This window comes from Dendrobium catenatum, unplaced genomic scaffold (genome assembly GCF_001605985.2).
Source record: "Dendrobium catenatum unplaced genomic scaffold, ASM160598v2 fragScaff_scaffold_253, whole genome shotgun sequence".
In the NCBI taxonomy this organism is placed as follows: domain Eukaryota; kingdom Viridiplantae; phylum Streptophyta; class Magnoliopsida; order Asparagales; family Orchidaceae; genus Dendrobium; species Dendrobium catenatum.
In genome coordinates, this window is record NW_021318715.1 from 419,347 (window position 1) to 431,323 (window position 11,977).

At 33.4% G+C, this 11,977-nt stretch overlaps 1 protein-coding gene across 8 annotated transcripts in view; it reads right to left on the reverse strand.

Annotated features, from left to right (window-relative positions):
* The window catches only part of LOC110099743 (protein arv1 homolog), a 50,790-nt gene extending 40,992 nt beyond the window's left edge, over positions 1-9,798 (reverse strand). For all 8 annotated transcript variants that reach the window (XR_003700175.1, XR_002303485.2, XR_003700176.1 and 5 more), the window contains exons 1-2: positions 9,557-9,798; positions 9,418-9,465 (exon numbers count right to left, since the gene is read on the reverse strand). Coding sequence is in view for 1 of the 8 variants with exons in the window: in XM_020826994.2 (XP_020682653.1) it covers positions 9,418-9,465; positions 9,557-9,679 (171 nt within the window). In the remaining 7 variants the exon portion in view is untranslated. The remainder of the gene's footprint in view (positions 1-9,417; positions 9,466-9,556) is intronic.
* Between the last annotated feature and the right edge of the window lie 2,179 nt (positions 9,799-11,977).

Sequence of the window (11,977 nt, forward strand, 5' to 3'; positions counted from 1 at the left end):
TAGACTTTTGGCAGATATTTGTCTAAAATAAATAAATTTAAGTTAATCTTAACTAATAGAGAGTTTTGTACCCATCAAATACACCCTATGATTCAAAACTCAAGAGATTTAGGTCATTATAGACCATACAAACTATAGCCATTACCATAAACTAACGACAACATTTACGGCAAAACCACCTGATCAAGGTGCCAAAATCATACTAGTTATTTAGTGGTTTCATATGGCGGCAAAACCACCCAGTTTGAGGACTCGTGTCAGATCCTTACAAGCATGAGATCTTCTGAGAGTGAACATAACAATACATTTGACATAACACTGGCTTCTTTAAGAAGAGGTTAATCATAAATTTATCATCCCTTAAACTACTGTAGAGGGTAGATGGATTATTATTTTTTGTTTTTAGGTAGTAGATTTCATTTAAGTATTTTGATTTTTTTCTCATTATATTATATTTTTGGTTCAATTTAAACCCAAAATAATTTGCATAAAGATTAAGGGCATTTCAAAAGATGTAGTACCCTTAGGGTGAAAATTTATGTCAATGCGATCATTATTGGAATATTTAAATTATTTTAATTTTGTTGTTTGAACTTGCTCAACTCTACCCACTTATAGAGAATCGAATTTAAAATTTAAATTTACGAGATACCATACGAACTGAGTGATTCCGGGAGTTTGTATTTTGTAATAAAATTTCTTCGTAAAAGGCATTTAAGGCATGCTAGGAATGTTAAACAAAACATATTATTGAATTTTGTAGTTATATACACGTTCATTGACTTAATTAAAATGAGAATAGAAGTTGAAATGGCTCCTTCATCGCAACTTGCTTAATATTTATTACACGAGCATCCATCCTGAAGGTTCAAACATAATCAACTCCAATCCTTGTGAGGAGTATCAGACTTGAAATGTGGGCATCACGACTTTGTCCACAAGCAGACGAGCCCACTTGAGAGAATACTTATCTGTTGGGAAATTTAACTTTAGAAGAAAGAGGTGACGAGATGAAAAATTATCAGACGCTTTTTGAGGCAATTGCACACTTCCTAAGGTGGCAAAGTTCATATTGATATTATTTTTAATCCACATGGCATTCTCATACATTAAATTCAAGTATTTAGCACATTTTTCAGAACGCATACGGATGTGAATTTTAAAATGATTGTAGATTTTATGGATCAACTACACATTTTGTGAAGCAACAAAATTTTATTTCAACTTATTTTTAGCTCACGCAACATTCTAATTTTAGATTTGGACGTTAGCATATTAATCATAGTACACATGAAAGAGTTTGATTTTCAACACTCATGCACACTTCTTGGTGCACTTGCATGATTTTTTGTGTTTGCATAGTACATTTGCAAGTTTTTCGATGTATTTGCTTGATACATTTAACTGGTGTGAAACTACTAGGAGTTACGATTAAAATTAAAAAGAGAATTGTTTAAGTTTGCTATTATAAGTTTATTCCGATCATGCAAGATAGGGTTAAGAATGAGAAACGTTAACTTGCTTAGGCCAAAGATTTGCAATAGAGATTAACCGAATCAATTCATTCAAAATTCAAGGAGAATTTAAATGCAAAGTACAATTAACAAAAACCCAACGTTTAACAACGAGAATTTCACCTCGTGGCCGTCTCACTCAAATCTTGGTAGGTTTTTAGCGGAGATAGAAGATCCAAGCGATGAAGGATATTACCACTAGAGAGAAGGCACCGAAGAACTTCGTCGGAGGAAAGGTAGCCGGTGGGGATGGATGTCGTAGGTGGCCGTCGAGACTCCAGTTGTAATTTGAAAATCGTCGGTCGAAGATGCTTGCAAGGATCGGGACGACTCTCTCCAAATATTCTTCCACGGTGGTCTCGTCTTCAAATCCTACGTCGAAGCATGGAGATCGTAGGATGTTGATGCTTCCATCAGCGTTGAACACAAGACCCCACTCAAGTTCGGGATCGGCCATGCGTCATTGAAATGGAGATGAAGACTTCGCCTTCGTTCCCTCTTGGACTCTTGATTCAAGAGGCGAGAGAGAGGTGTTCGGCGGGATTTTCAAGGAGTGGGAGAAGTTTCGGCCAAGTGGGAGAGAGGGGCGGGTGGGGAAAAATTAGAAGAGTTAGGTTAGATGAGGTGGCAAGTGATTTACAAAAATCTGGAATTAATTCTCAGATTTTAGTATGATTGAGGGAATAATTTGAAAAGCAGATTTCAAATTCCAAAAGTAATTAAGGGGGGTTTAATGGGTAATCAAGAGGGGCCCATATAGGTGGCTGGCGGCTTAATGAGGGAGAGAGAGGGGGTTTCTAAAGTTAAAACTGAAATTCAGTTTTAAGAGAATTGGGAGGGAAATTTTGAAATCCAATTGAATTCTAAAACGGTCATGGCATTAAATAGCATTCAATGGGGGAATCTCCCTAGTGTGGCCGGCGGCATGCTGGGAAGGGGAGAGGCAATTTCATGAGGTGGCTTCCCATTTGAATTAGTGATGTGGCACAAGGCGATTAAAACTCCAATATCAAATGGAATTAAAATTAGGAACCGTCATGAAAACTTTCCAAATTTGGAATTCCAAATTAGGAAAGAATTTGAAATTTAAAATTCAAATTTCAAATATGGGTATGTGGGGGAGATGGGGTGGCCAGGTGAGGGGGGATTCGACTGTAGGGTGGTTGGCCGGGGCCGGGGATGTGGCCGGCGGTTGACTTCCAAGGGGGCGGCGGCAAGTGGAGATGGGAGGGCTATTCTTGTAGTGGATGGGAAGGAGATGGATACGAATACGAGCGGGAAGATAAAAGAAAATAAATATAACAACGAATCGCGGACTCTTCCAACGATTGGTGGGCCTTGCGAATTGCTCCCCTTGAGCTCTCTTCCCTCTCAAGCACTCATGCTAGAAAAGTAGAAACAAACATAGCTTTTCATTCATCATTCATTAACCTCAAAATGATACAAGAGACCACTATATATAGGTCTCAACTCATACAAAGCGAAAATACTAAATTGCCTTTTGGGCTACAATGATAAAATAACTCCCATAGGGGTAAAAATGGAAAGACATTAAATAAAACAAGACAATAATAAAAATACATCATGACATCTAAATCAAAAGTAGAGGCGCTGAATCGTGGCCGTCGATCCCGACGATAAACATGTCGGTAGCGTCTGTCAATGTCCTCATCATAAACTCTTTTTGGTGCATTCGCACTATCCATCCTGCGCACTTTCTCAAAACGGTCATAAAGCCAATGATACACAACAATGTATTGTTTATTCTCATTTGAAAATATTTTCAATCAAGGGGACGCACTATTTGATCACGATGCGCACTATTTGTTCACTGGGTATATTGTTTGTTCACAAAGTGTGCAGGAGTCTCTTTATATGTATGTTGCTTAGGATACTCTTACATCCCACAACATGCAGCATGTTAGACTATTTTGTTTGGTTTGAAAACCATTCACTTGAAGGCAACTCTTTGAGACATGTAAAGGGCTGACATAGCAATTGTTCATGTGAATTCATTGTCTTTGGCACTTACACGTGGCTTTGCATTTTAGGTTCATTGTTACTCGCATTATGCCAGCTTAAACCAATGTTGCACATTCGGTTGCAACTATTACGAGTTAGGGTCTTTCATATGTTCTCAAAGGGCACAATTTATCAGTGTTTAACTTGCATTTTACATGGGCAGGAAATATTTTTTTTTTCAGCTATAAATAAGAGCCATATTAAGTTCATTTTTCATTCTAAGTTATTTCATCAAATATGTTCTTAAGAGTTGCAAATATTCAAGAGAGTTCTTTATAGTATAGTCAAAAGTTTTGTGCTCGCAAATGAGTTTTTAAGTTCATCACAAGCTCCCTGGAAGTGACATTTTATATTCAAATATTGCCATGTAACATTGCCATTGCCAAGTCCTAAAACCCGGATCATAAAAGTAGAGGGTTGCATTAGGTAGTCGATAACCAACGTAAAACTTGTCAAATAATTATGACATGAATCATTTAATACATTGTATTAATGTAAGAGCATTCCTTAGAAACGACATGTTGTATGGCCTAAATATAGTGAAAATTGTGTAATGGTCGCTACACCGACATCCGGGTACAGTGTTAAATAAGAAAAAGTTCCCACATCATGAAAGGATGTGGGCAAAGAAGCTAGTCCATAAAACTATAATTAGGATTGGATCTTAGAATATAGGGAATATAGGTTATCTTGCAGGCAAATCAATATATATTATAATTCATAGGAACATAAATATTATATGCATTCATGAAATTAAATGGGTTGGAGAGATGACTAAGAGATTGATAGTTAAGGAATTAAACTATAGTATTTAGATAGGAGTAGCAATTAAAAATGGTGTATGTGTGATTGTAGATAATAATTTGAAGAATAATGTTATAGAAATTAATAGTATTTGAGATAAAATTATAACTTTAATTATTATTGTTGATGCTAATATTATTAATATTATAAGTGCTTATGCTCCTCAAGTAGGTTGAATATGTGTTCAAAATTAAAATTTTAAAATAATTTAAAAGAATTAATATAATAGATACCTCATGAATAAAAAGTTTTTATTAGAGGAGATTTAAATATATATGTTGGTAAAGAGAGAAGATTTTAAAAATATTTATGATAGCTATGGGTTTGGAGCAACTAATGAGATGGTTGAACCATATTAATTTTTTTCTCTAGCTTATGGTTTTGTAAATTGGTAACACCTTATTTAAGAAAAGAGTTGAGCATCTCACACTTATAATAATGGATATAGTAAAATATATATTGATTATTTTCCTATAAAAAATTGATCATTTAGATTGCAAAGATTATAATTCTCGGTGAAAGTTTATGTTTCCAGCATCTATTAATAATTTTGGACTTTAAGATGAAGGGGTGGAATATGAAAAATAAAATAAAATGTTGTCCTAAGATTAGATGGGCAATTGAAAAAATATTAACAAAAATATTTTTTTAGAGTAAGATTTACAATTTAAATATTTTGACCATACATAAGGAAGTTAATGTTATGTGGAAAAAAATAGCTAGTAATACTAAGAATGTTATAACGGATGTGCTTAATATATCAAAAAGAACTTCTAATAGTAGAAATAGTTTGCAATGGAATCAAAATATGGAAGAGAATATCAAAAATAAGAAGTTTTGTTACAAAAATTAATTTTGATATAAAAACTTCAAAAATTGAGAAAGATATAAAGAGACCTATAAAGAGTCTAAGAAAATAATATGAAATATAAAAATTTTAACTTTTAATGATTTATATAATAGATCAGATACTAAAGAGGGTGAAAGATGTTTGTATAAGTTAATTATGTAAAGAAATAGGAGAAGGATTTAGTTCAAGTGAAATGCATTAAGAATGAAGATTAAAACATGATATTGTTATAATAGGATATTCAATAAAGGTGGATGAGATATTTTGATAAGCTTTTCAATAAAGATTATGAGAATACGATTGACTTTAGTGAACCTAACACCTTAAATGAAATTAGAGATTTTTATTTTATTGGCATATTAGTAAAACAAAGTTAGAGATGTTTTAAAGGAAAATAAAGTGTGAAAAAACTATTGAACCTGATGATATTCTAATTGATGTATGAAAATGCTTAGGACATGAAATTTCTTGGCTTAAAAAGAAATCAAATGAGTGGAGGAGTGTGTTGATTTCTATTTTTAAGAATAAAGGTGATAGACAAGAGTGTGCGAATTAAAAAGGATTAAATTTGGTGTGTTACTTTAAAACTATAGGAGAGAGTTATTCCATAGGTTACGACTTGATAATAATGTTTCTCAAAGTCAATTTGGATTTATGCCAAGTAGGTCTACTATAAAAGCTATATATTTATCGAAAGGTTTGCTGGAGAAGTATAGGGAGAATAAGGAGGATCTATATATGATATTTATTGATTTACATAAAGCATATGATAAAGTTCCAAGAGAAGTAATATGGAATGTTATAGAAAAGAAAAAGGTTAATAATGCTTATATTCAATTCATTAAGGATATGTACCCATGAGCTGTTACTAGTGTCCAAATACAAGGTGGTTTGACCAAGTATGTTCCTACTTCAATTGGATTACATCAAGAATAACCTTCAAGCCTATATCTTTTTGTTTCAGTAATGGATGTTCTTAGTAGCCTTTTGCAACAGGTTGTACCTGGTGTATGCTTTTTGCTAATGATATTCTTCTTGTTGATAAAGACTAGAGAGGGAGTTGAAGGTAAAACTAAATTATAGAGGTTAATCTTAAAGTCTAAAAGTTTTCGTTTGAGTAAATCTAAAATCGAATGCATGGAGTAAAATTTTAGTAATAATAAATCTACTGGGAGGATTGTGACTTTGGGCGATCAAATCATTAATAATAATAAATAAATGAATGTTATAGAAGTGAAAAGTAAATACAAAATCTCAGAAAAACCTGAACAATAACTTTTTTTTAATATACCATAATCAGTATTTATCTTATTTACAAATGATTTGTAAATTTGGAAAAATTAATTATGTCTAGTGCTTGTTCTTTTTTTTTTATACTTTAAAATTGCCTATGCTAGTCCAAGCCTAGATGAAAGAAGTTGAGAGAGTTTGTCAACATAAATTTAGGCACCCCACTGAAAAAATTTTCTAGCTCCGCCACTAATCACAATTTGAGTTAGCAAAAAAATATTAAGTTATTTAGTTGAAATATGGAGTATACTACATTTGAATTGCAGGCCTATATAATTTTTTAGTGTTTCATAGAGAGTAACATAAATCCAAAGTATTTTAGGGAATTTGAACTCAGCCCATAGTTAAGTTTTGGTGAGTTTTGAATTCAGCCTAGTTAATTGAATCAAAATACACCGTAGTACACAAAGATCTAGACATTCGTGACCTCCCAAAACCTCTTGCACCTACAACCTCCCACAAATGCAACCTCATGCACCTATGACCTCCGCTTCTATCCTAATTGTTAGCAACTCACACCCATACCAGCAATAATCCACACTTGAAACCTACCTTGACCAAACCACGATCTCAAACCGCCCTCAATACACAACCTCAATGATGACCCACTGCACACCACCAACCCATGACTTTGTTTGCAATCCTTGGGAAGCCACATAGTGCAGTGCTCAAGGAAAAAAAGCAATATTAAAAAAAAAACTCAAATCACTTTACAATAATAAAAACACAAAAAAAAGTAATTTAATTTATTTTACAACTAACCAAATACCAAAGAGTATTTTAAATTTATTGAATTTACTTCACACTGCATTTAAAATACACATTAATTTTAAATACTTAGCACCAAACAATCCCCAGCTTCTTGGTTTTGAGTCATGATCTAAACAAAAAAATTTGAACATGTTGAGGGGAATACTTTCGATATAATCATGTCGCGGTCAAATCTATCCTAGTATCAGGTTGTACCATTACAACATTGGGAGTGATAATACAAGCATAAAGGGGGTACAAAAGTTTAGTGATGGCTACACTTATTATTTTAGTAAAACCAATTTGGTCTGCAACATATCCATTTTAGAGGCCTTCAGTGGATTTTAACTTAATATTTATTTTCATCTCAAGTGCCACCAATATTGAATTGTACTTGAAGGATTATGGAATCTAATCATATCTCCATATAGATTTTATGTGTGTTATAATGCATGATCATGAAATATTATATGTCAAAGAATATTTCTTCGTGGTGAATTATTTGGAAGAAACCTACAGTAAAACTAGTTATGGAATGAGATAAGAAACCTAGCATATCTCTCAATTTTCTATTGAATAAATTCAGAAGCCTCAAATTAAGGAATAGAGATTTCTCAATTAACGAGTATCGAATTGCTAGAAGAAAAGGTTCCTCACAAGTTATACCGAAAGTTTTTAAGTAATTGGAAGGCCCTCATAGTTGTTTTTTAGGGATCAAGGCTAAAATGAGATTTTGGATTGTATTTTTCTAAAGGCAATCAGACGACTTCTTCCAACAAGTGGATGCCAAACAACAATGACATTATCAATTAACCAAATTTTGTATTTAGCTTTTGAGAATTGCTAGTGACAGTCCCTATATTTGTACATTGTTTGCGGCTTTGTGATTTCTAATAGATTGAATCCTCTCTCCTCTATCATGAACGTAAGCTTCTTTAAAATAAGCCTCACAAATAGTGGCATTCTCCTTTATTAATTGATCTCTTTTGCTATTCCTTTGGGGTTCATCATACTTGCACTTGGTGACGCTTTTGCATAAAAATTATTTATTTTTTTCTATAAAAACATCTGCCCTTCTACTCTCACCCTAATGACGGAAAAAACATTAGTTTCAATTATGGTTTACCCATGTTTGTTATTCTTGCAGTTTCCTACTTAAATTTTGCCTTAAAGTATCATGCCTCTTTTAATTTACATCAGCCATATCGAGTTTATTACTTTGGGTCACCTCATTTTTTACTGCTGCTGAAACTCTAATGTCAGTGTCAAATGGCCATCTCCCAAATCCAATACCGCTGTACAAGATCCTTTCTTTGAACTATGTCGTGCTCGTTTGATATCCGTATGAACTGATCAATTGCATGAGATTTGTGATAGCAACAGAATTAATGAAAGTATCTTGAAACAACGTTTTTTTCTAGTATTTTTTATTCATAATAATTATAATAATATTCTAATTATACTAGTTATGTAAATATATAGTTGTAATTTTAGTGAAAGGCAAACATTAATTTTAGTTAGTGATCCCGTCTTGTTACATTCTTGCCCTTAGAAGAAGCGCTCAAGAACATGACAATCAAGCCTCTAGAAAAAGTATGGCGATAACTACCGTGACACAATTTATTACCAAATGGTTATGCCAGTTTCCTCAAAAGAGATGCTAGGCATAAATTGTAAACTTATTAGAAGCGACATCATCCAGTATATATAGAGTTGATGGCTACATGCGTAGGTACTAATGCATTTATACAAAAGTTATCAACATTTAACTCGATAAATCTTCTTTACTTGCAATATCAAAACAACGTCCATAAAATTAACTTACTGTGGCTTCATTGGTGTCATCTCAAGGACATAATCACTTGTTAGCAACTTCATGTAATAGTCAAATGGTAAATCAAAGCAAGCACTTTCATCAGATTAGGTATCTATTGCAAGAAAAATCTACTAAAGAGTTTAAGCCATTTGACAATGCCTTTTGAACCAATTTCCTCTGGCACCTTTCAGATAAAAAGATCGACATTATTTCTCCTTTTGTTTTTCTTATAAATACTTTAGGAAAGAAGCCTCAAACATGATCCCTCCTTATGGAGCCATAATCCTCGATATCATTTGATCCTCTCATAGTTTCCATATAAACTTGCTTTAAATTCAAATGTTGCATAAAAAAAGTGAGAATCCACTTACCATGAATTCACACTCAATATACGGATCAGCGACCGCCTTGCAATTATCCTGAAAACAGGAGGAAGAAAAACAATGATAGGAATGGGCATCGAGTTAAATGGAGTATACATAGCTAATTCCATAATGCGGCTTCTCTTACGCATTTCATCAAACGGATGTTGCCCGGAGAGTATTCTACGAACAACTTTTCAATCCTCCGCCCACAGTTGACGCAACGAAATCCATCGCCATTCAGATCGCTCGCGTCAGTGACTGGACTCATGACGACGGTATTGGGTTTTGGGTGTACTGACTGCTTCCAACTGCGAGTGAAATGGCGGCCAGGAAAAGGGTTTAGGGCTTCTGGGAAAACAGCAAAGCGAGAAACGGGGAAGGACGAAGGCGGTCGATCTACTAGAAACTAATTAGATTATAATTAATCTAATTAAATCTTTCAAATAATAATTAATTATAAAACTTATAAATAATAACTTATATAGCAAAAATGAATGTGGGTTGGTGTTCAAGATTGTTCACTTATACAATAAGCTTTTATTTTTTCAAGCTTATTTGATTCTGTAAACAAACACTTATTAGCAATTCTTATACAAATTATAATCAAGTTCTTAATCAAGTGCATTAATTCACTAACTTTTATCGTATAATTTGTGTGCATGAGTAAGTCGATTCTGTATGCATTAAATGATATATAATTAGATTAGACCAACAATGATGCCTCTTTCGCTTAATGCAGTAAGGTATCTCTTCCATAAAATTTATGTGCTTGCTTGTAGGCTAAGCGAACCAAGGTTATGCATTAAAAGTCAAATCCTCTGTACTAACTTAGTACTAACCCAATAGATCTATTTTGCCTTAAGCAAATTTAGGTGAATTATTTTTTATTTGGTTTTAAGTAAAATGAACGTAGTGCAAAGTTTAAAAATGGTGGCAACTAGCACGATGGAGGTGACTGATGGCAGGGGTGGCGCAGGCGGGGCGGCGATGGCTGCCGCCGGTCATGGTCAGTGGCTGGTTGTGGTCGAGTTTGGTTGCAATGTAAACGGATCTAGCTCAAAATTGGGCGGACCCCTTTACCTAAAAAATGGGCTAAATTATTTTACAGTACATTTACCATATTTTATTTTATATTTATTTTCTTCCAAACAAACATCAATTTTTTTAAAAACTTCTGCATTCACTTTACTTTATGCTCCATTTTACTTCCAGCAAAATAACCCCTTAGTGCGACGTCGTTAGAAATACTCCTTTAGTGGTTAACTCTTATTTAAGTGAATGCTACAAAAATGAAAGAAGTCATTGATGATCAAATAATAATTGTATTTAATTTTAAAAGAACTGAATTTATTTATTTTGTACCCTTAATGCTTTATATGATGATTATGTTCAATTTTTTTCTTATATAAAATGATTGCACCATAATGATGTAAGTTATATAATATTTGAATATCATTAGTATTTATTATGTAATATAGTTTAACCCTCATTCGATTCTGGTTGAACCATTGAACCGTTAACAAATTATTCTTTCTGGTCGTTGTTTGTGTTAATTTTCACAACAACAACAAACATTTATTCCACTACGTGTGGTCGGCTACATAAATCATTTTTCTTCATTGTGTCCTATTAAAAGTCAAATTCTCGTTTAAATCTAATGAAGAAAGATCATTTATAATATTTAATAACCAAGACTTCTTAGTTCTACTTCTACCTTTTTTATCTAATACATCTACTTTCTTAACCGGGTCATCAGAAGGTTGCCGTTTTATGTGACCGAACCATCTAAAGCAACTTTCTCTAATCTTATCTTCTGTTGGAGCTACTACAACCTTTTTACGTATATGCTCATTTCGTATCCTATCCCTATGGGTAAAGCCGCTCATCCACCTGAGCATCCCTCATATCTGTCATACTTATCTTAATATTATGATTATCTTTTAATGGCCAACATTCAGCACCATAAAGTATTGCAGGCCTCACTACCATCTTATATAATTTTACCTTAAGTTTGAGGAGTACTTTTCACACATGGAAACTTCTTCATTCTTCGAACACGTTGTAGTTGTTGTTTATGTCCTTGGCTGCTTTCTGGATTTTTGGTCCCTAGTCCCCTCTCTTTTTTTGATTATTGGGACTATTTTTTTGGAAGGACAATGATGAATGCTGGTCCCCTCCAACTGTCCCTTGGATGATCTTATAGGCAACCAGGGGCCATGTTGCTCTCGGTGGACATTTTGAAGCTGCTCAAGTGATATTCTTTTACCATCCTGACTCCTTCATTTTTGAATTAGACTCTTTTAACATTTTGGATTTCCTTTTTATGTTATGATCTCCTATTTTGTTTGGACCCCTTAACCTAATTTTTTCTTCTTTTTACACTTTACACTTATAATATGATCTTTTTTTCATCGATGATACGGACTTTCTGCCCTCAAAATTCATAAAAAAAAAATATCGTGCAGATTTAATGAAATGACGAAACTATCCAAACAAAACAGTACTTTGGTAACCTCACTCAGGGCATTTTGGTACTTTCATTGACTATCACATTAATTGGATATAT